Raw genomic sequence first — 25416 nt, 5'->3', positions numbered from 1 at the left:
TGTTTGTTAAATGTCTGTGGACAAGTATGTTAATACATAGATATATACTAGTTACACATGTAACAGTCACCCACTTATAACCCTTCCCTAATGCAGTATAGGTCCACTTAAGATTGTTTATACCAAACCTTATATAGACAAGGCATCTATGTTGTCTTCGTAAACAAACATTTTTAATCCAAAACAATTTTTAAACTTTTTTTTTAAAGCATCTCCGTCTTCCGACAACATTTATAAACAACAAACTAAACAACCTCCACCATTTTTTAACACCGTTATATCTCAATTAATGTAAATACTACATTAATTAACGAAATGTATATACTGTTCATTGACCGTATAAAACATTTGCATAAAAACATAAGAAAATAGGCCAGAAATATTCTCCTTGTTACTCTTTATAAAACACGCGTAACAAGTTCAACTACTGACAGATAAGAATGTGAGATCTATCTAACGCGCTGTAAAATCTTGTTCAATTTGCGAATTATTGTAACGATATAAATGTTTAAACAACAAAAAAGTTCCAGATAAGTTCAAACATCTGGAAGTGTAATAAAGCAGCATATTGCTGGTAAATTAACATAGATCTCTACTACTTGAAACTGAAGGTAATTGTTGCACTACAGCTGACGTTAACTCATCAAATGTGCAACAACATGTTGATAGTAGAAGATTCGTTTACTGCCTAAAATTTAATCATTTGTTTTATGTTAAGATTTCTCATCTTATCGCTACATGGATTGTTTATACCAAGCCTTATATAGACAAGTCATCTATGTTGTCTTCGTAAACAAACATTTTTAATCCAAAACAATTTTTAAACTTTTTTTCGAAAGCATCTCCGTTTTCCGACAACATTTATAAACAACAAACTAAACAACCTCCACCATTTTTAACACCGTTATATCTCAATTAATGTAAATACTACATTAATTAACGAATTGTATATACTGTTCATTGACCGTATAAAACATTTGCATAAAAACATAAGAAAATAGGCCAGAAATATTCTCCTTGTTACTCTTCATAAAACAGTCAAGAACTACTAAAAAAATTTTAAATCAAAGGTGTAAAATCGTTAAATTTTGCGAATTTTTGTAACATATAAATGTTTAACCCCCAAAAAGTTCCGATAAGTTCAAAAAATCGGAAAAGTGTAAAAAAAGAGAAAATTTGTGGTAAATTAACTAATTCTCTATTTTTAAAACTGAAGGTAATTGTTGCACTACAGCTGATGTTAACTCATCATATGTGCAGCAACATGTTGATAGTAGAAGATTCGTTTACTGCCTAGAATTAATCATAAGTTTTATGTTAAGATTGCTCATCTTATCGCTACATGATAATTAGCAGTAAAATTTGTAATCATTAAATAGTTGTTTGAATCTCGAGCCAACTGCAATCCTCAAATCCTCACTGCTAAAAATTTATTCTATTTTTGACCTGTAAATAGGGGCTGTTTTGTCCATTCGTGTTTTGCCCCGACCCCCCAAAGCGAAAAGTGAAAATTAAAATTTAAAATGGGGGGCAGGGAGCGAAAAAAGCAAATTTAAAGGGAAAACCGGGGGGAAAAAGAAAAAAACTTCGCCCGCGGGTGCGCGGAGCGATATTAAAGAAATAAAAGGCGGGAGCTCGGAGCGGAAACACGATAATTAGCGACCCGCCATTTAACTTATTTATTATCGACTTTTCGCCTGGCGGGGTTGCGGGACGAAAACATGATTATAAGCGAGTTCTCGTGGCGAAGTTTTAATTATTAAACTTAGCCCCGCGCCTCCGCAAATAAGCCTGTTTTCGTCCCGCGACACCACCGTTTTATTTCTTAAACTTCGCCCCGCACCCTTGCTAACTAGAGTGTTTTCGCTCCACGCCCCCGCCATTTTAAATTTTTGGCTTGGGGGGGTCCGAACAAAACACGAAGGCACAAATCAGAAAGTTTTAAGTTTTTAAGAAACACATTCAGGTCTTTCCCTAGGCCCAAACGAGTCTGTTTTGAAGTAAATTTTATTAAGAAAAAAAGGATAATTGTTTAAAAACTTTATCTTAAATACGTAAATATACCAAATTATTTTGGGGCAAAAATATTTATTTACAGGATCTTCAGTATTCTTTAATAAAAATAATTTTACAGAAACATGCAATATATTTTGATCAAATACCCCCCTTTTTTTTTTTTTGTATTTCGTTTTTTTTTTAACCTATAAAAGAAACCCTTCCCCCCAGTTTTTCACAGTGTTTCTCCCAATATATGTCAGTATTGGGATAAAACTATATCAATTAGTTTTTTTCCATTTTGTCAGTAAAAAAATCCCATAAAACCCATTATCGTACTCCATCTGCCAAAAAAAAATTCTTTTTCAAAAATTTATTGTACTCGAAGAATCAAAGTTTGTCAAATTTAAAAATTTTAGGTTTTGGAAAAAAATATTTTTAAAATGCATTTTTGTTTTCTATATGGCTTTTAAAAGCTGACAATATTTTTGAACTGCCCTAACCCTCGTCCAATATATTGGACAGCTGTTTTTCCGTCCAATAGAATACTATTGACTTCAAAAAATTAAAAATTTTTAACCAAAAATAACTTATTTTTAAAAAAAAAGTTTATTCCGTAATTTTTTATTATCTGAAAGGCCCCTTATTTTACTTTTTTTTCTTAGAAAATGAACGTTAAAACATCAGTTTTTTAAAAAACCATTTGATGTTAAAAGATAAAAACAAAAAAAAGCATAAAAATTGGCAACACTTCCATCCTTAATCTAATAGATCTAAGTTAGATATTTTTAAAGATAAAAAAGGCAAAAAAATATAATGTAAAAACTTAATAAAAACACTGTTGTAAACAAAAATTGTATAGTTATTTTTGGGAAAGTTATTTTGGGAAGTAAATATTGAAGCTTTATAATGCAGTTTTACAGGGCCCTTTTTTCTCGTTCTGTAATAAATTCAACAAATTTTCAGGCCGTTTTTGAATAACATTAAAATAAAACTTTAAAAGGGCCGTGTTCTTAAAAACTTTACATTTATAATTTTAAATGGCCGTGTTTTTTAAAATATCAGATAACTTTAACATGGGGTTTCTGAATAACTTTACATTATAATTTTAAAAATTCCGTTCTGTAATAAATTAAAAAACTTAACAGGGCGGTTTGTAAACTTTAAATTCAAAACTTTAAAGGCGTGTTCTGTAAAAAACTTTAAACTAATTTTAACATCCGTGTTCTGAAAAAAACTTTTTAGATTTTAAAAACATCCGTGTTCTTTTTAAAACATTAAGTACAAACTTTTTTAAACTGGCCCTTTTTCGTAATAACATTACGTACCAAAATTTAAAAAAGGGCCTTTTCTGTTAAATTAGAGTATAATTTTAAACATGCCGTTTTTTTAAAAACCATCTAAACAAATTAAAAACCCTTTTTTTGAAACATTAATTTTAATAACTGTAAGGGTCGTGTTTTGTAAAACTTTTTCAAAAAAACTTTTCCACTTTGAAAGTTTTTTCCCATTTTTACTAAAAAGTTGAGTAAGTTTTAAATTAATTTTATTTTAAAAATTTTTTTTACGCCCAATTGTTTCCAAATACTCTCCGGGCCATTCGAATTTAATTTTTCCCACATATAATTACGTGAGGTTATTTTTCAGATTTTTCCAAAAAAGCTAGTTTTCAAAGAAATTATATATATAAATTTTTTTATTTATTGTAAAATACTGACTATAAAAAATTCTTTTTGATACTTTATAGAAATATAAAATCATATCTAGCCACGATAATTATGTTTAAAAACATTTCGAAAAATGTTTAAAAAAAATATTTAAAATTTTTGTAAAACAAATTTATTTTTTTTTTTTTCTTTCGTTACACTTTATAGAAACAATAAAAAATTAAGGTAAGAATAATTTGCCAAAGAAATTTTTATGATCTTAAATCACATAAAAAAAATCTTAATATGTAAATTTCATAAAAAAATAATTCTATAAAAAATAAATAACACTGGCCTTAACAAATATTTTCAGAGAACTTTCCTTTTGGTTTTTAAGTAGAAAAATTAAAACAATAAAACACGGAAAATAAAAAGATGATCCAATTTCCCGTAAAAAAAAAAAAACCCCTTCTCCCCCATCTAAATTTTAAATACAAGAAGTTAAAAAATCATTTTGAATGAACGGAAACAAACCATTTAAGTAGTCATACTTGAGAATTTGCGATAAAAAACCCAGATTTATTAATCATAAATGTATAACCTGTTGACGATTATACATATGTATTTGCGACTATAAAATGAAAAAATTATAAAATCTAAATTAAGGAAGGGAGCAAGTGAGTAAAATAAACAGTCTAAGCCCTGAGTTTTTAGGGTTTCAAATCCTAAATAAAAATTAATAAGTAATAGTCAAAACATCATCTCATATCATGTTCATCATAAATTTATCAAATTCATCATCATCATCGTTTATCAATGTTTTTTCACATCAACATCTCACATTATTCATTTTATCATCAGTTCATTTAAAACATCAAATCCTATCATTATCATCATGTTTTTATTTTATCAATTTCATCATCATCATGTTCCATCATCAGTTCTTATCATTAAAAATCTCATCATCATTTCCATTTCTCATCATGTTTACATCATCATCATGTCATCACAAAAAATTTTTTAAATTTCATTTCAATTTAATGTCATATCATTTCATCAGTTTATCATAATGTTCATCATCATACCATGTTCTTTTCCCTCATCAAAGTTCCCTCATCATCATATCATCATCATCATCATCATTTTTCATTATCATCATTTCTCATCATCATCAAAAGTCATCACAATTTTATCATGTTACATATTTCTATCATATCTTTTTCATCATCATATGTTCATATCATATGTTCATATCCACCCCAAATTTTTATTCATCATCATCAATTTTTCTCACATTTTATTAACATCATGTTTATCATTTCATCTTTTAATTAAAAGTCAAATCATCATCATGTTCATCATCTTTCATCATCAACAGCAACAAACCCAAAAAAACAACCGCAACACAAGAGTCGAAACACTATTTTTTACGAATCAAAAGTTGTCCCAAACGCTGTATCACGTTTCTTTACACCCCTTTTTTTCATTTTTTTTATTTCTTCCTTATTGAAGGATGGTATCTGTCCTTATATTTTTTCCATAATATAATTGAGACATGTTGATACTTGTTCACTAAAATGATAATATATTCTTTTTTTTTTTAAATTTTATTTTTACGTTTTCCTTTTAAAAATTGGGGGTAAAAAAAAAAAATTTTTGGTAAACTTAATTTATAATTTTGTGTTTAAAATTTTAAAAATTTTGGGGGGGGGGGCCCCTTTGGGAAACCCCATTTTTTTTTGGGGAAAAATTTTTTTTTAGCCTTTTTTGTTTTATGCATGGGCATATTGCCCGAATGTACTTGAAATAAACCTTAAAAAATCTTGGGGAATTTATGTTTGTCTTAAGCATAAAGGGAAAAAATAGAATAAAAAGAGCGCTATAACATTTTTTTTTAAATATAAATTAAAAAAATCTATCTTGCAATCAACGATACTTATATAACCGCAAAATATTTAAATGGAAACAACATTTTTATTATAAGCGATTACTCAAAAAACTGAAAATTAAATATGTAAAAACATATAATAAGTTAAAAATAGATTTTAAAATTTTGAAAAAACATAATTTAAAAAAAGGGGGAAAAAACCATTTTTTTAAATCCTTTTTGGTTTTGTACAATTATTGTAAATTTTTCGTTCAGGGTATTATTTTCCCATAATAAATATAATTTAAAACCCAACGAAAACCATTACAATGTCTTTTATTTATTTAAACCCCTTTTTAAATTTATTTGAACAAACGAATCGAAAGGTCCATTAACCCCCCCCAAAAATGCCCCTTATTTTATTTTTTGGGGACAGAAAAAAAAAGGGAAAACCGTGCCGGATTTTTGAAAACCGGGAAAATGCCTTTTTTTAAAATACCCGGGAAAAAACCAAAAGGCCCCTTTAGGGGGAGCCCCCCAAAAAGTGTTGTTTTTGCTTTTACATTTTTTCCCCTTAAATAAAAGTAAAAAGCAAGTTTTTCCAAAAAAAATTTTTTAACACTGCTATTAATTTTGAAAAAATAAAAAAAATAAACCCTAAAGAAAGTCCCCAAAACGGGGAAAAAAGAAAAAGGTGCAGGGTCGGTTGATTTACCTTTTTGCAAAGAAACTACATCCACCCTAACCCTGACATTTTCAACTTTTATAGGGGGTTTGATAAAAAGATAAATTAAAAATATACTGATTATCAGAAAGTGTTCCCACCTAATTTTTAAAATTTTGTGGCATAGAAAAAAAACCATAAAATTAAACCCGGGAATAATTCGTGATATAAAATTTGGGAAAATTGGTATAATTAATCTGGCTAATAAGTTTATTTACCATTTAAAGTTTTTGAAAAAAATAATTAACATCAATTTTTCTTTTTCCCGACTTTTTTCTGCAAAAAAAGTCATTAAAGGGAATTAAAAATAATGATATAAATTTGAAAAATAACATACATATACATGTTTAAAATTTTTATATACAGTTTTTATATAAATTATCATATAGAAAAAATTCAAGTTTTTTTTTAAAAACGGGGTTTATTTTCCCTCGAGTGGGATGAAAAAAATAGTTCATGGTGGTGGTAAATGGAAAAATGTAATTTTTATATCCAAATGAAAATAAATTTGTATGTAAAGAAAAAAAAAAAGAATTTTCTGTTAATTATACATTTTTTGCATTTTTGAATCACAGTTTGAAAGATATTCCCTTAAAGTTTGTAATTTTGGGTAATTTTTCAGAAAAAAAGTTCCGGCAAAAAACACCAGTGAAAATACGGGAAAATATGTTTTTACTGCAGTTGAAATACGGAAATAATAAAAAAACAATATTATTTTTATCAATATTTCTGAATATTTCATTTATAGATATTTAAAAATACAGTCATCATATACAATTAAAAAAGGACAAACACATTGATATATCTTACAAAACACGTAGTTAGAAATCGTAAGCTATTGAAAAAACAGTGTTTATTCATTATTTGACACCATAATATGTTCTTAATTTTCGCTAAATAACAAACTTGGGCAGTTAAAAAGTCAACACAACCGTTGAATATTCGCCACCATTTGCCCCATGTGAACACGACGTTGAAATGTTGGCACGACTTTCCCCTGTCAACACAACCGTTGAATGAGGTACGGTTTTCCCCTGACAACACAACCGTTGAATGTGGCACGATTTTCCCCTGTCAACACAACCGCTGAATGTGGCACGATTTAACCCTGTCAACACAACCGTTGAATGCGGCACGATTTACCCCTGTGAACACAACCGTTAAATGTGGCACGGTTTTCCCCTTTCAACACAACCGTTGAATGTCGCACAATTTTCCCCTGTCAACACAACCGTTGAATGTGGCACGATTTTCCCTGTGAAACACGACTGAATGTGCACGATTTCCCCCTGTAACACAACCGTTGAATGCGGCACGGTTTTCCCCTGACAACACAACCGTTGAATGTGGCACAATTTTCCCCTGTCAACACAACCGCTGAATGTGGCACGATTTACCCTGTCAAAACAACCGTTGAATGCGGCACGATTTAACCCTGTCAAAACAACCGTTGAATGCGGCACGATTGTACCCCTGTCAACACAACCGCTGAATGTGGCACGATTTTAACCCTGTCAACACAACCGTTGAATGCGGCTCGATTTTCCCCTGTCAACACAACCGTTGAATGTGGCACGATTTTCCCCTGTGAACACAACCTTTACATGTGGCACGGTTTTTTCCCCTGTTGAAACACAACCATTGAAATGTGGCAACGATTTTCCCCTGTAACCACAACGTTAAATGTGGGCACGATTTTCCCCCTGTGAAAACAACCGTTGAATGTGACACGTTTCCCCTGTGAACACAACCAGTTGAATGTGGCACGATTTTCCCCTGTGAACACAACCGTCATTGAATGCTTGACATGATGATTTCCCCTGTCAACACACCGTTGAATGTGGCACTATTTTCGCCCTGCCACACAACCGTTGAATGTTGGCACGATTTTACCCCTGTGACCACAACCGTTGAATGTGGCACGGTTTTCCCCTGTCAACACAACCGCTGAATGTGGCACGATTTCCCCCTGTGAACACAACCATTGAATGTGGCACGATTTTCCCCTGTGAACACAACTGTTAAATGTGACACGGTTTTCCCCTTTCAACACAACCGTTGAATGTCGCACGGTTTTCCCCTTTCAACACAACCCGTTCAATTGTTGCACGATTTTACCCCTGTCGTCAAAATGCCGCAACACGCACCATGTTATGTTGTTGCAAGATGATATAAAAAGACAAAAAAGTAACTGGCAAATAAGATTGTCTATGAATTGTAATTTGTTTGTTGTTATTCGCATTACCAGCAAAAGAAAAAGTAACTCTTGATCGGATTGTTAATGTCGTTCTTAGTTTAAATTTTGGTAAACATGTTAATTTTATTTCATTGAGATGGCTTAATCAGCTTTATACACGGAACTTACCGAATGCTCAGTCAGCTTGATACACGGAACTAATTAAATAATGGTTTTAGAGCACGTAAGATTCTTGGAGAATGTAGCTGTAAATATGAAATTATTTGTCATAAAAGTAGGAATAGTACTTTGACTTCCATACAAAGTACTAAATTCTTTATTAGACTAATTTCCAAAATGCCACAGAAGACAAAGTAAGGTTAGATAATTGGCAATTAAGTAACATTTTGGAACGTAAAAAGTATAAAAGTTCACCAGAAACAAAAACCTTTTTAGAAAATAGAGCATTTCTGGGTCATTAGGGGCCTAATGATATGTCAATTTGTAAATAAAATATGTATGTGTTCGCGTATTTTATATAGATCCTCGTAGACCGCCAATGCTGCGACATTTAACAGCACGTGCGATTTTTGGCGACATTGTGACATTTAACGTTGCAACATTCAATCATGTGAAAGACTATGATAAAGTGGATCTAATAGCAGACGACAAGTTTGCCTTTGGTATTCACGACACTGGCATTAATTTGAATTCATCAGGCTGGAATTGTCTTTGGAAAAAGTTACAATTTACCGAAGCTTTCATAGATAATAGAAATTTACTAACAATTTCAAACTAACAAACCTTTTATCTGACTAATACATAATATTTTATTTACAACGGTGGGCACACTGAAAAAAAAGCATAAGGTCGTTACTAATATATTTTTGAATATACATTTTACAATTGTAGTATATATATCATACATTGTATTCTGCACAAAATAACTCATACAAGAGGAATAACTGTAACAATTATAAAAAGCGACGGTTATAAGGATTTGCTTCCCTTTGATTTAAAATAACATGACGTATGTTTTTATTAACATGTTCTAGCTTGTATATATATAAACCAAAACGCTTTGCGATGGTTATATTGCAAACAACCATTTTACGTAAGGCCATATAACCTGTCAAGAGTCTTAATACTGAATTCAGTACTAACTAACTTGGTATGAAATAAATGGTTTTAAGAATTTAAGAAAAACATTAAAAGGTTTACACGCAACTAAGAAAGAAAATAAGAATGAAAGAAAGAAAACAAAAAGAAAGAAAGAAAGAAAGAAAGAAAGAAAGAAAGACAGAAAATTATCTAAACATATGCTATATTGCGTGTTATATGTGCTGTCGCACTTCTAGAAACTGTTATCCCGGTCTCCACACCCGGATAGGGCGAGGAACCGGGTCAATGTTGTGGTATTGTTTTTGCGCCGCAACAGTGGGGGTTTGTCCACTGGGGGTTTGTCCAGCGACGATTTGTCCAAAGAGGTATTTTAACATCTGACTATCATGTAAAAGAGCAAGGCCTTTACAGGGGAACTAAAAATGTAACAGCTAAAGTCCCTATTATTTCATGTTGGTAGGGCGGGTTACAGTTCAATATTTCATTGTAAGTATCATCAAATTTCAGAGATTTTCCAAACTTAATACTCAACCATTACTATAATGTGAGGCTAACCTGAACTCACACACCAGTCAGTACGGGTTTATTGCGGAAAATAATTATGCCAAGCTAGCTTTTACATTCTGTCTATCCCCACAGTACCAGATCAATGTTGTGTGTGAGGAGTGCGTGTGTATGTGTGTACATTTAAATAGCGGAAGGTGTTTTCAACTTGCATTACGGAAGTGTTTATTAAAGAAAATTTAGATACAAAATATAAATAACTCAAAATGTTTCTAAGAATTACAATTTAGAACTTATATTTTTGTGTTTAACCTTTTCCCTCATACGGCTTTTTGTCCTTTAGGCCCCATACACTGTTTTTCGTTTAAAAAATGTTGTTAAAAAGTGACCACTTTTTCGGCGCCGCCCCCCATCCAAATGTTACATCAGGGGGTTGCCAGAAGGGGTATGTGCCCCCTTCTGTTTGGGGGGTTTGAAGGGGGCGGTAGTCCCCCTCATCGCCAAGAAAATTTTGGACATGTGACAGGCAGAAAATGGCCTCATGTCGATCTTAGGGTAACTAGTAAGGATAACTAGTAACCGACGCTGAAAAGCCTTTTACTCTATCTCAATTCATTGAGAAGTTGCAGCACTATGAAATCCGTTTTGATGGAAAAAACAATGCAAAAATAGTGATTTTTGGCAATTTTGAGACGTCCCCCGTTGTCATGGTGTAATAGGGGTGGTTCGGCGCAATTTAAAATATAACTATCCGAGCCCCTGAGGGTCAAGTAAGTTCGGGATTATTAAATCATTTCAACAAACAGCTTTACAGTTATATCATTTATATATTCCAATCCATTCTTCAATTACTGTATGGTGGTTACATCAAGTTAAGGTACAAACCAACAACACTCTGAAATAAGTATATAACAATATGTAAATATAAAGTAAAATAAAGTAGAAACAATGCATTAATTATTATCATATCTTACATAATCAATTACATGTCTAGTGGCCAATTTAGTTCGTTACACTCAGCAACAGTCCTTAAATATCATATCATAGCTTATGGAATTATACACACAATTAACATATTTTATCTTTTAAACAATTCACAATACATCACACATGTAACTTACCATCTGAGGGATGAGTGTAGTACATCAATCTATAACTAATACCTTCTCTTACTTTCACACCAGTGACTGTTAACTGCAAGGTTAAATATTAATAGTGAATAAAAGATGAAAGGTGATTTGATAGATACATGTCATTCTGAAACTCATACTTATTTACAAATTTCACAATCAATGGACTGATCCAAAATACAACAGAATCACAATAATGCAATTCTACATATTTACAATAAAGCATTTAGCAGCAGTCAGGATAAATACATACCAACTTAGGAAATAAAGAACTTGACCACAAACACTAATTCTTCTGACCTCTCTTTTACAACATAACAAAGACACAATGACTTTTTCCCACCAATAAGTCACATGACATAAAAATAACTTAAAACCAACGATCCGTGAACCAATCATTTGAATTCTTAGAATACTGACCAATGTAAACATAAGATAAAATCAGTTAAAACCAATAGAGTAGTCTCCCTTGAAAAGTATCAGACAAGACCGACGGATTTGTCTCCCTTTGCTAAATTATAAAATCCAACAGTAAAGCAAGAGTATTGTCCCTTGGACCTGATCCTAAAAATAAGACCCTGTTACATACTTCCCTGGTCTGAAAAAATGACGTCCCGTCATTGGTCATAAATGTCTTCAGTCTTCAGTCTGGTCTTTCTTTTAAATTTACAAACAATAATAAACATACAAAGAAAGTTTTTATCTCGAAAAAATCTGTCAGTGTGTTACACAATAATTGTTACATTACAATTACCTTTCTATTTTACAAATGTATAGTTATATATACATTATAACATTATTGTCATAAGCATTTAATATCTGAAATAATCAGATATCAAGTGACACTCATTACTTTAATGTTTACTTGTTTGTATAACATTATGTAGCATTTAATATCTGACATAATCAGATATTAAGTAACATTCAATACTTTTAATGTTTATTTGTTTGTATATTTATTTATATTATAGTTAATCATGTTCCATGTTTAACTATTATATATCTCTCCTCCCCTCTTTTTTATAATGAAGACATTAATATACATTAAAACAATGGTTTTCATTTTAAAATACATAAAATCAGAATTAAATGTTATAACATTTCAATACAATGAAGTAATACAACAATTCAATTCAAATCATTTCATGATGGCTTCTAGTAGTTTATGAGCAACGGCTGTGTCCACTTGATTTAAAATACCAGATTTCATCAAAACATCCACAGCTTGTATTTTAGAATCATATGGTCTTGGTACCACAGCATTCATATAGTAGTCTTCATATTTTGATGGAGGCTTCTTATCTCTAGTAGACCTTCTTGGTGCTGGTTTAGGTGCTGCAGGTACCTCTGGTGTACATTCTGCACCTTTATTTTGATTTGTCTGTACTGTGACTAAATCTGTCTCGTCTGTTGTTATATGTGTCTCTCCTGTGTCTATTACATGTGTCTCTCCTGTGTCTACTATATGTGTCTCTCCAGTGTCTACTATATGTGTCTCTCCTGTGTCTACTACATGCGTCTCTCCTGTGTCTACTATATGTGTCTCTCCAGTGTCTACTATATGTGTCTCTCCTGTGTCTACTACATGTGTCTCTCCTGTGTCTACTATATGTGTCTCTCCTGTGTTTGTTACATGTGTCTCTTCTGTGTTTGTTACATGTGTCTCTTCTGTTGTAATATCTGTCTCTTCCGTTGTTATATGCATCTCCTCTATTGTTTTCTCTGTCCCTTCTGCTTTATCTGTCTCCTCAATGTTTGTTCCTGTATCCATATTTGTATTCACTGAATCTATCATATTGATGTCTTCTTCCTGTCCAAGCTCATGAGCAATATCTTCCTCATTCATTTCTATGTCGTCATCAATAATAACTGTTTCGTCATCATTTATATCTGACTCCGGTTGAACATGTTCATGAATTTCATCTTGATTTATTATTTCAATTTGTTCACTGTTCTCACTATGAACACTATTTCCGCTTGATTCAATACTATTACTTCCTTCACTGTTTCCACTTGTTCCACTGATTACACTTGTTTCACTTGCTTCACTTTCTCCACTTGCTCCAGAGACATGTTTCACAGTAGGAAAATGGGCGTCCCCACTATCATTTGTATGTAATACAAATTCCTCTTCCTCTGCTTCATTCTCCGAATCATTTCCGACGTCGGCTTTCTCTTTTCTCTCTTTCTTTTCTCTTATAACTCTATTTTTGTCTCCTTTCTCTTGTATGTATTGCTCTCTATGATCTTCTTTCTCTTGTGTGTATTCCTCTGTGTCAGCATCATCTGTTATTTTCCTATAATTAACAGGATGTAGATGATTTCTGTGCAGAGTTTTTTCCTTCTTGGACTTTACCGATCTTAACTTGAATACAGGGACATCTGGTATTGGTTGGTCAATGACTTCGTAGACTTCTTCTTCAAATTTGTCAGCTATTTTATGCTTCCCTTCATATCTTAAAATTTTAACCAAGACTGTATCGCCAATGTTGATTCTTGCTGCTTTAGCTTTGATGTCGTACTGTTCTTTTTGTTTAGCTCTAGCTTTGTCATTGAATTCTTTTACTATTTCTCTTGTTGATGCCATTCTTGTCTTTAAATCTTCTATGTATTCGTTTACACTTTTTGTTGTTTCTTCTTCTTCTGTCACTTGTTCAAACATAGAGTCTATCGGAAGCTTAGGTTTTCTACCAAACATGAGTTCAAATGGTGAAACGTTTGTAGACTCATGTGGTGTACTATTGTATGCATATACTAGTGATGGTACATATTTCTTCCAGTCTTGCTTCTGAGATGCATTGAGTGTTCCTAGCATGTTGAGTAGTGATCTATTAAATCGCTCAGGCGTGGAATTTCCCATAGGATGGTATATCGTGGTGCGACTTTTCTTTGTGTTTAGTAGATGACAGAGTTCTTGAATAATATCTGACTCAAAATTTGCTCCTTGGTCTGAGTGTAATCTGGTCGGAATACCATAATGAACAATGAAATTGTTGAATAAAGTTTCAGCTGTTGTTTTTGCTGTCTGGTTACGAGTTGGAATTGCTAAGGCATACTTGGTGAAGTGATCTGTTATAACTAAGATGTTTGATATTCCTCCTTTTGATTCTTCCAGAGTTAAAAAGTCCATGCACACTTATTCAAGTGGATAAGTTGTAGTTACATTCACTAATGGTGCTCTGTCATTGGTTTTACTTTTTCTCCATATGCATCTCTCACATTTGCTGATATATTCTTCTGTATCGGTGAACATGCCTGGCCAAAAATATCTTTCGCGAAGTAGCCTAAGAGTTCTATCTCTGCCAGGATGACCAACATCTGTATGAAGACCTTTTAGTATTTCCTTTCTGTACTTTTCTGGTATAATAAGTTGTTCTCTTTCTGTATCTCCATCAATAGTTTTCCTGTATAGTACACCTCTTTTCATTGTAAAATTCTTAAAATATCTTTTCATGATTATGTCTTCTTTGGATAAGGTTTTTGGAATTCTTTGATCTAAGTAGGCACGTCTCCATCTATCTATGAGGATATCTTCTCTTTGACTTTTTCTTAGTTCTCTTAATTCTACTTGTGCTATAGGTTGTGTCAAGTCTTCTGTGGCTTCAAGAATATTTAAGTTTTCACAAGGGATTGTCTCAATGTATGGTGGTATAACAGTTGTTCGACAAATGACCTTGACCTCGTTGTTGTTAATCTTTCCCATGTTATCAGGTGTTTTCTCTTTGTCAAATGGATATCTGCTAAGACTGTCTGCATCTGCATTGTTAATTCCAGCACGATAGTAGATATCAAAACTGTATTGTCCCAATGCTGAAGCCCACCTTTGACCTGTGGCGTCAAGTTTAGCTGATGTAAGAACATAGGTCAAAGGGTTGTTGTCTGTTAATACCGTGAAATGGTTCATTTGTAGATAGTCAGAAAATTTCTCTGTTACCGCCCATTTAAGTGCTAAAAATTCTAACTTGTATGCACTGTAATTCTTTTCAGATTTGCTGAGGGATCTACTAGCATATGCCACTGCATGTTTGTTGTTGTCATCTACCTGGTATAAGACTGCTCCAAGTCCTTTTGTCGAGGCATCCGTGTGTAATTCGAAAGGTTTTGTGAAGTCTGGATAAACTAATATGGGAGGCTTTGAAAGTATTTCCTTTAAATCATCAAAAATCTTTTGTTCATTATCTGTCCAATTCCATTCTTTTGTTATCTTCTTTTGCCTTTTCTTTGTTGATGTTGGAGGAAGTAAGTCTGCTAGAGGTCTTGTAATTTTACTAAAGTCTTTTATGAATCTTCGGTAGTATCCAGCGAAAGCCAAAAATGATCTTAATTCATCAGAATTTGAAGGAGTAGGCCAGTTTTTAATTTTCTCAATTTTAGCTGGATCTGTCTCAATGCCATCCTCTGATACCACATGTCCTAAAAAGTGTACTCTTGGTTGGATGAAGAAACATTTCTCTGGTGACAATTTCAGTTTACATTCATGAAGGCGTGTGAGAATCAAATCAAGTCTTCTTATGTGTTCTTCAAAAGTTTCGGCAAAAACAATGAGGTCATCCAGATAAATAACACAAATAGTCATATTGTAATCTCCAAGGCACTCCTCCATAAGTCTTTGGTATGTTGCTGGGGAGTTACTAAGACCAAAAGGCATTTTCACATACTCGAAGAAACCGAAGGAGCCTACTGTGAATGCCGTCCTTTCTTTATGACTGTCTTCAATTTCAACTTGGTGATAACCAGCTTTCATGTCAATAGTTGAGAAATATTTGCTGCCTTTCAATATATCAAAAACTTCTTCAATCCTTGGAAGAGCATAAGCGTCTTTAACACTTCTGTCATTCAGCATCCTATAATCCACACACATGCGTAGTTTACCATTTTTCTTTCTTACTAAAACAACATTGCTTGCCCATGGTGATTTTGATTTCCTTATTATTCCAGATGTCAAAAGTTGATCTAAATGTTGTCTAACTTCTTCGATCATCATTGGTGGAATCCTGCGATGCCTTTGTTTGAATGGTGTTTCATATCCCGGAAGTAAATCAATTCTATGTTTAATTTTATCACATTGTCCTATATCTGTGTCAGAAGTAGAGAAGATTGACCTATGTTTTTGAAGTAGTTCCATTAATGTTTCTTTTTGTTTATCACTCAATGTTCCACTATTGTCTACATGTACTTGATCTAAGACATCTGTTTTGTTTAACTCCTCTGAAAGTTTATTCATGCTGTCATGGTCTATTGTTACTGGCTGAAGTTCACAGAGTATAGATTTTGGCTGAATGGTGATTGTATTTGTTGTTAAGTTTGATAAGTTCACAGTAATGTCTGAATTTTCTCTGTACTTGTAATTTATAACTGATGGAGCAATATCAATGAAGGCAGGAAGTGTAGATTCTTCACATTCATGAACAATGGCTAATGTGTCATGGTATCTCAATTCTCTATCCGAATATCCTTTTACATTTATCGATTCATTTGGTCTTAAGATGATTTTGTCTGGCACAGCACTTCTTACAATTGCAATCCTATCTTTGTTCTTCTTTAATTCCTTTTCTCTAATAACAAAACATCTAAATGTCAAAAACCAAGGTGTACTTATTCCATTTCTCTGAGCTTTTTGTAAAAATTGTTCTCCGTATTGTTCTTTGTAATCACTTAAAAGTTCCATCAGTATGTTAGTTCCAAGAATCACTGGAGTTGTTGTAGAGAATTTGGTATCTGGACTCACTAGAAAAAGACCTAAGTATGTTTTAGAATGTGGTAGTCCATCTGTAATGCTTATTTCAAGATCAATGTAGCCATCATAAGGTAGTTTGTTGCCATCCGCACACTCAATGTTAATATCTGTCAAAGGTTTAAGTCCTAAAGTTCTAAAGTTTTCTTCATAAAATGTTCTGGAAATGATGCTTACACAACTGCCGGTATCTAATAATGCTTTGCTTGGTATGTTGTTTAATAGAATTTCTGTTTCGTTGGTGTTACCAATAAGCATGGGATCTTTCTGTGTGCCCTTGTTCAATCCCACAACAGGAGCACTTACACGTTTTTTGGGCAAAATCTTGCGATGTGTCCTTTTTGATGACAGTTAAAGCATTCTGGTGCCATTGTAGTTTGTCCAATTGGTCTTCTTGGTCTATAAGTTCCTCGACCTCTGCCTCTATCACCATAACCTCTAGTGGTGTCTCCATAACCTCTACCTCCAAATCCATTATAACTTTGTCTTGGCCAAGGTGGTTGGTAATACCCTTGGTTGGATGGTCTGTTTGCCTCATCTTGCTTCTTTTCTAAATTATTAATCCTTTCGTTTAGCTTCTTTAACAAGTCTTTTACTTCAGACATCTCAGTGTTTTCTTTCTTTTCCAGGTTTACAGCAGCATTGCACTTTCTAACTTCCTTCTCACTATCTTTCAGTTCTGCCTCGATCTTTCTTAATTCTATCTTGAACTTATCATAATCAGTGACCATTTCATTCTTAAATGCAGCGTGATGTTTAATTTCTGCCTTTAAACCTTCATATAAAACTCTTTTTAATTGTTCAGTGTCTGAATGATGAAGTCCTTTTAGTTCCACAGCTTGCGAAAAGAGTTCTTCCAATCTTGAAGTATATGCTGCGATAGATTCAGTTGGTTTCTGTTTACATGAATAGAATTTACACAAAATGCTTTCTTTAGTTTCGATGTTGCCAAAAGTACTCTCTAGTTTGTCTAACACTTGTTTCACGGTAACACCTGTCCCTAATCGCCGAACAACATCACTTGCATTCCCCTTTAATGCTCTTCGTATTCCCAATAATATCTGCTCATCCCTGTAAGCCTTCTCCACAATTAATGCTTCAACCTCAAACTTAAACGTAGCCCAACTCACATCACCTTTGTTGTCTTCACCTTGAAAACTAGGAAGTTTTGGAAAAGGGAATGACACTGAATATTTTGTTGATGAAGATGTATCAGCACTAGTAGTAATTCCAGGAGTAGAAATACTAGCAGTAGTTTCAGAAGTTGAAATGCTAGCAGTAGCTCCAAATGTAGGGGGTGTTGGTAACTTCAAACTATAAGTTTCCTTCTCTGTCTTTATTGGTGGTTCCATAATTCCGAATGATGAGGCTTTGCTTTTGATTATATGAATCAAATCATCTGAGTTTTCGACTCCAAGTGTCTTTAAAGCTGACAATAAAGTCTCCTCCTCCTCTGTTATAAGTCTAGGACCTTTTGCAGCTTCATAAGTTTTTCCTTCCTCTCCGTCCGACATCTTTGGGTAATTTCACAAAGAATGTTTGTGACACTATATAAAGGTATTCACCTTTTTTGTAGAAATATTCAAATTCACAAAGAATGTTTGTGACAATTGTTCTCCGTATATGTCAGAAACTGCAGTTATGAATAAATACAAGTGACAATACTATAATATATAGTCTATCTGTACTTTACAACAGTAAATGAAAAGAAATTATATCAATTCAGTCTTACATCAATTTATGAAATAAATTTAGATAGTTTTAACTGCAATTTATGAACATATAACAAAAATTTGTACTCACACTCTGTTGAAATGTATATTCTGTTACAACAAAACCTTTGGCCACTAGCACAATTCAGTTAAAACAACAATATCCACATGGATTACGAATGTAAAGTCCTAAATGTCTTGGATGTCAATCACTTCTACAAATAATATGGTAATGTTAACAAGTCCTAATTCTCCTCACTCCTCCTCCTTGGAAAATCTGTCCTCAGATGTTGATATAATCGAACGGTTTGATCGGAAGCTTCCTCGTCTACCAGCCTAGTATGATGATGGTTCTACTCCAGAGTATATCCTCGTGCCTTCGATGATTTCACCTTAATATATTGATTACGGTAAAATCCATGTACACATGTAAAGTTAAAATGATGGACACATGTAGATGTGTACAAATAAATATAATTGTACACAAAGTAAATCCCAAATTAATATATTCCACATATTAGTAAACAATCCTGTTGCACACAGAAATAAACCACAATTTTAAATAAATCCTTTTTGTTCCAAATTATGAAACAAAATAAAACTGGTGTGTGTCACTATTCACTGGTTGTAAATTCACTTGCTGTTGACAATAGTTGAAATATCCGTTGGGCGCCAGATGTAATAGGGGTGGTTCGGCGCAATTATATATAAAGCTATCCGAGCCCCTAAGGGTCAAATGAGTTCGGGATTGTTAAATCAATTCAACAAACAGCTTTAAAGTTATATCGTTTATATATTCCAATCCATTCTTCAATTACTGTATGGTGGTTACATCAAGTTAAGGTACAAACCAACAACACTCTGAAATAAGTATATAACAATATGTAAATATAAAGTAAAATAAAGTAGAAACAATGCATTAATTATTATCATATCTTACATAATCAATTACATGTCTAGTGGCCAATTTAGTTCTTTACACTCAGCAACAGTCCTTAAATATCATATCATAGCTTATGGAATTATACACACAATTAACATATTTTATCTTTTAAACAATACACAATACATCACACATGTAACTTACCATCTGAGGGATGAGTGTAGTACATCAATCTATAATCTAATACCTTCTCTTACTTTCACACCAGTGACTGTTAACTGCAAGGTTAAATATTAATAGTGAATAAAAGATGAAAGGTGATTTGATAGATACATGTCATTCTGAAACTCATACTTATTTACAAATTTCACAATCAATGGACTGATCCAAAATACAACAGAATCACAATAATGCAATTCTACATATTTACAATAAAGCATTTAGCAGCAGTCAGGATAAATACATACCAACTTAGGAAATAAAGAACTTGACCACAAACACTAATTCTTCTGACCTCTCTTTTACAACATAACAAAGACACAATGACTTTTTCCCACCAATAAGTCACATGACATAAAAATAACTTAAAACCAACGATCCGTGAACCAATCATTTGAATTCTTAGAATACTGACCAATGTAAACATAAGATAAAATCAGTTAAAACCAATAGAGTAGTCTCCCTTGAAAAGTATCAGACAAGACCGACGGATTTGTCTCCCTTTGCTAAATTATAAAATCCAACAGTAAAGCAAGAGTATTGTCCCTTGGACCTGATCCTAAAAATAAGACCCTGTTACAATGGTAACAGGAAATTTACGATTTAGCATGCTGTAACAGTAGTCAAAATATATTGACGTGCCAAAGCTTGATTCTGAGATATTTTCGTTCTGGGGCAGAATCTCGCTTTAAAGGCGAGATATTGCCCAGACACGAAAATAGCACAATATCTCGTCGCGCAGTACAATTAGTTGGACTAGCTGTAACAGAGGCTATGGTCTAGTCAACACTTGTGCCAAATTTCATCAGTATTGAAGCATTTTTTTTTAAAGTTTCATAGCAGTTTGAACTTGTTACAGGAGGCTTTTCAATGAAAACGGCCATTTTTTGCAATATGCTCATGGGGTAAAAGTTTATAGAAGAGTACATAACTAAACGTTTCTTGTACGGGAAATGTTGATTTTTATGCTAGTGATTTTTGTAGAAATTGACCATGGAAATGGTTTTTTATGTGTAAACGCGGAAAAAAGAAAGTCAACATTTTAAGAAGACATCCTGCAATCCTGGATCTTGGGAAATTCGAACATTTAAGATATTTAGGTACTAGTATAGTGTGTTTGGTGGCCGAGGGCATTAATTACGACCGCGTGCTGCTAATAAGCCATCTGTTTATCCAGGTAAACCCCAACCCCCTCCACCTATACCCCCGGAGCAGGGGACAATATAACATTAAAGGTGAGCGTTACCTAGTTCCTCTCTTAACCCAGGGATCTTGGGTTCGAGCCCTAATCGGGTCACCACCATGATTCTTCATATGACACCAGTACTGGTTGGTTCCAGGAAACGGACTTGAAAGGGATTTATATAAGTTGCAAGAACTTGTTTCGCAATCGACCTTTAATAGATTTGTTTAAACTATATAACATTAACTAGAGCTTTGTCAGTGCGTTTTTTACAAGTGCGTATGCTCACACTGGTCATACTTTCGCATTGTAACATCGCCAGCGATTGGCTGAAAAAAGTGCAGGGAAAACCGTAAGATTCAATGGGACGTGAGGTGATTGGAAGAAAATTGAATGTTTTTAAGTTTTCATGTATGAAAACTAATTTAGAAACTAACACTACTAGTATATTGTTTTCTAAAGAAAATGAAATATTTCCTAAGTCTCTATTTATAAACAGTGTATGTTTGTTCAGTGATCAGCAGAAAATTTCAATGAAAAGAGTGGTAACGCTCTTTTAAAGTTATTTTTCCAAAAAATGGTCGGCTACCCCTATATAAGAAGATCATTTTTATGTGCCAGGCATTTCATTCTCCTAGAGGAAAACTCAATTTTAAGGTAGGATAAGGGACCATTTCTCATAATGTAAGTCTATTGGAAATCAATACGAGCGTGTGACCGGTACAGTTTTAATTTAGTGCTGTAATACCTTTATGATAACGTGTAACACTGGTTCCCGAAACGTAAATTAAAGGATAGAAACCAGTCCAGCTGATAACATCTCTATTTCTTTATTTTGTTTGTTTATTTGTTGTTTTTGCATTGCAGGATTCTTGCAAAAAAGTTGCAGCGCATGATATGTTCTACGTACATACTAAAAAATAATTTGTTTGTTGACACTGAAAGCGGCGTCTAACATAAACGGAGCAAAGTGTTGAAAATGAAAGTACCGTAAAATCTCGCGAGATAAAAACTTGCCAACAAACTGGGACGAAACAATTTGACAGCCGTATGCAGCTCGGAAGATCTAGCAATTTTGGAGGTAATATATGTTAAATTTAAACTTTTATTTTATTAAGCAAAGATATTTATCAAAATTGATTCTTATTTTTTGGTCGATTGCTCATGATAATTGGTTTTTATCTGCGCAAGAATGCTAATTTCTCACCAAGTTTCGTACTCACACATGTTCGGTCCAATTTCAATGTACACAGAAATGAAAATTTGTAACTTGATATTTGTGTTTATTTGGAAAAAAATGTCAAATATAGTCTCTTTAAATTATAATGAAAACATGGAACAGAACTTAAAAAGTTTTCTTGTGGTAATCTGGTTATTTAAAGAATAAATACTTAAAATTTATTTTGGACAAAGTTAGAAAAAGTCTACACCCAAGTCTAGCCACTTCCAAATGTCTAAGTTTGTTAAAACCGAAACTTTTTTTTTGCGCAAATGCTTACCCTAACCCTTGATGCTAACACATGATGCTTAATCCTTAACTGAACCCCTAATCCTTGATCTAACAAAAATGGTTGCGAAAGTCTGAGAAAACAACAGTGTCTATTGGGTAAACAGAAATGGTGTGGACTGTAGGACAGGTTCAAAAAAAGGACACCCAACACTTTATCTTGTAGAATAAAATGATTTTTATTTTTTAATTGCCATTTTTATCATGGCATGGATGTGACATAATGTTGTACTGGGGTAAATTTGCCTTAATCTTGAACAATCTTTGTATGTTATTTGGTACTGAACCACAACCAGAAACTTTACTGAACCACAACCAGAAAGTTCAGATAAATTGTTTTGCTTAAAATGTGTTCAGTAGCAGTAATCTGACCTATTATGTACCAAGTATTTCAAACTGTCAAGAGGTTTAGTTTTCTGACGTATGATTAGGAATAGTACTGTGACTGCTGTAAGATGGCGTACCTGCCAACACTGCAAGAATGACATATTTTCTAAACGTAAAAAACAACAACATGATATATGTGCCAACTAGGGTTTGATACCGATAACCGGTACTTAACCGTACCGAAAACCGTTTCATAATTTACCAGTAAATACCATTTCAAAAAGTAACTTATTTTAAACGGTATTTTAAAAATTAAAAGCAAAGAATATATACAAAAATAGAAAGGAAAACAAATGAATTCAACGATTATTTACATCAATAATATCACAAAAAGAATGTGAAATGGTCTTGGTCTTGGTCCGAAATATCCGTAACCCAAATCAAGGGAGATCACTACCTTAGAAGTAGCAGTAGCGGGGATATTTGTATTTATGAAAAACTTTACTAATAACATGCTGCATAGATTTAAATACTTAAAACATACATGTCGTTGCTGATGTCAACATCATGGTGGGCTCTATAGAAGAAAGCATTTCTCTCGTAAAGACGGAGGTGGAGTTTGTATATATTGTCAAACTTTCTGTCTTAGCCAGAGCAATTTGTTGAAATATCTTAGACTGATAAGTTGATAATAAAACAAATAGAAATAAGATTCCTATAGAAATATTAATGAGTACATAATGAATAATGCTGCTCAAACAACTTAAAAAGTATCCAGTATCAGTAACGATAAAATACCTAATGAAATACCGTATCGTTTCACAAGGACCGATATCGTATGATTTCGTTCTTATCCAAACCTAGTGCAGACTTAAATATGATAGAAATTTTATGGGATTAAGAAATTTTATGGGATTAATTTAACAGCTGAGTGGGCAAGTCTGCTCTAAAATACATTATGTACAAGTTTATATCAAATCCATGCAATGACAGCTTCTATCAATAGTCAGGCTTTGAATAAATGTTTTAAATAATAATCACTGATGCAGTGTAAGAAATTAGGATTTGAATCGACTAGGCTGGTCGGACTACCAGATTAGAATATTCACTAGCCCAAAAGACATTTCACTAGCACGATTCATTTGTTCAAAACAGTTGTTTATATTGCCTCTGAAAATACAGTAGCCTGGTCGGGCTTGTTACTGTGAAAAGTTGGTAGCCCGAGGAGAAATTTAGTAGTCAGGGGCTATCGGACTACTGCTAATTTCAAACACTGCTGATGTTGTTATTTTGCAACATTAACTTTAAACACACCATCACATTTATAGAGCATTTGTGTAAAATTTGTGCTTTTTATGAAATTAAACAAGCAGGACAAAATATCGTGTCTCTGAGCTAAATACATTGTTGTATATTAAAAATTTCAGCATGATCTGCCTAGCCTATATTGATATAATTATAAGACCATTTTTACATGCACATTAGAATATAGGATTCGTTAAGTGTATTGTAAATCTATCCCGTATTTGACAAATTCTATGATAATGTAAAGTAGATATATAATTATATTCTTATTTTAAGATAATGTTAAGTAGATTTATCCCGAATTGACAAAACTGGGCAGATAATTATTTTCCCATTTGCAAAGCAACACTAATAGATAGGAAGACCTTAAAACAAAATGTTTGAATCTAGAAATTATATTAATTTTGTATCCTGAAAAAGCCTCTTGTAAAAAAAAATTATTTTTTTTAACCTCTGAACTACAACAAAATTGTTATTTTGAAATTCTACTGGCATCGATAATGCGTAACAGTTACTGGCGGTCAATGGTCTTGGTCAAGGGTCCTTAATTTGAATTGTGAAAATTAGCATTATGCATGCCACTAATGATTTATTTATAATACTATTATATACTGTTTTAATTTTAAAAAATGGAATATTATATACATGTAGTCTTCGTGTTGGAAAATGCATTGATTGATGATGAATATTTTATTTAACAAAGTCTCATATGTTTAATCTGTTTCTCATATATTTTAGGTATTATCATTTATAACATTTTTGTCAATGACTTCAACTTGACATTTGTAAACTTTTATAAAACAATAATTTTGAAAAAAAAAGGGATACATTTTGGCTTTGTGAGTGGAACCCTATTCCGGCTCAAAAACAGTGATTCTTTGTCAAATGTCAAAAACATAAATTGGCAACTTTGATTTAATGTGAACCGAAAATATGATACAGTTTTTGCTGTTGTGCCCAGGTATTTTATAGGTTAAAACCATATGCATTGATGCATAGTTAAGTAGGAGAAGAGAGGGGATTGCATGGGGTGGAGAAAAAATTGGGAAGGGCATCAGGGGAGGAGAAGAGAGCAAGCCATAAAAAAGTGAATATACTAGTATTTAGCTTAATTTCCCTTCTCTTCCATTAACTTTGTGATTACGAGAAGTTCAATATGTAAACATATACCATTGATTTTTTATTGGAAAAGCAATATATATAATAAATAAATTAAGCTTTAATAAGGCATGATCATTACTTATTTACAGAATTTATCTTTTACATTTATTTATAGAGTCTGTTGTATATGTTCAGGATTTCACATAAATTTTATTTATACATTGTGTTCAGTTTTTCTTAGATAAAAATATTTTGTCCATATGTTAGATATTAGGGCGACG

At 32.8% G+C, this 25416-nt stretch overlaps 1 protein-coding gene and 1 pseudogene across 4 annotated transcripts; one reads left to right on the top strand and one right to left on the bottom strand.

The window, feature by feature from the left end:
- Nucleotides 1-10750: 10750 nt before the first annotated feature.
- On the bottom strand, nucleotides 10751-20288 carry LOC132748508 (uncharacterized). 4 transcript variants are annotated; one of them, XR_009628264.1, is made up of 5 exons: nucleotides 19961-20288; nucleotides 19698-19771; nucleotides 18702-19471; nucleotides 11156-11228; nucleotides 10751-10929 (listed from the first exon to the last, which is right to left on the bottom strand). XR_009628264.1 is itself a non-coding variant. In XM_060738161.1 (2 exons), the coding sequence occupies exon 1, from the start codon at nucleotides 14292-14294 to the stop codon at nucleotides 12303-12305; it is 1992 nt and encodes a 663-aa protein (XP_060594144.1). In that variant the 3' UTR covers nucleotides 10751-10929; nucleotides 11156-12302. The 4 variants fall into 4 exon arrangements, 1 of the variants encoding a protein (XP_060594144.1); XR_009628262.1 differs by having other exon boundaries at nucleotides 19698-20288; XR_009628263.1 differs by having other exon boundaries at nucleotides 18702-19771.
- A 1381-nt stretch (nucleotides 20289-21669) lies between these two features.
- LOC132748509 (alpha-1,3-mannosyl-glycoprotein 2-beta-N-acetylglucosaminyltransferase-like) overlaps nucleotides 21670-25416 on the top strand; it is a 30953-nt pseudogene continuing 27206 nt past the window's right edge.

The sequence above is a fragment of the Ruditapes philippinarum genome, unplaced genomic scaffold (assembly GCF_026571515.1).
Source record: "Ruditapes philippinarum isolate M1 unplaced genomic scaffold, ASM2657151v2 ctg7183_1_1_1_1, whole genome shotgun sequence".
Taxonomy (NCBI): domain Eukaryota; kingdom Metazoa; phylum Mollusca; class Bivalvia; order Venerida; family Veneridae; genus Ruditapes; species Ruditapes philippinarum.
This window is presented reverse-complemented; position numbering and strand designations above follow the sequence as displayed.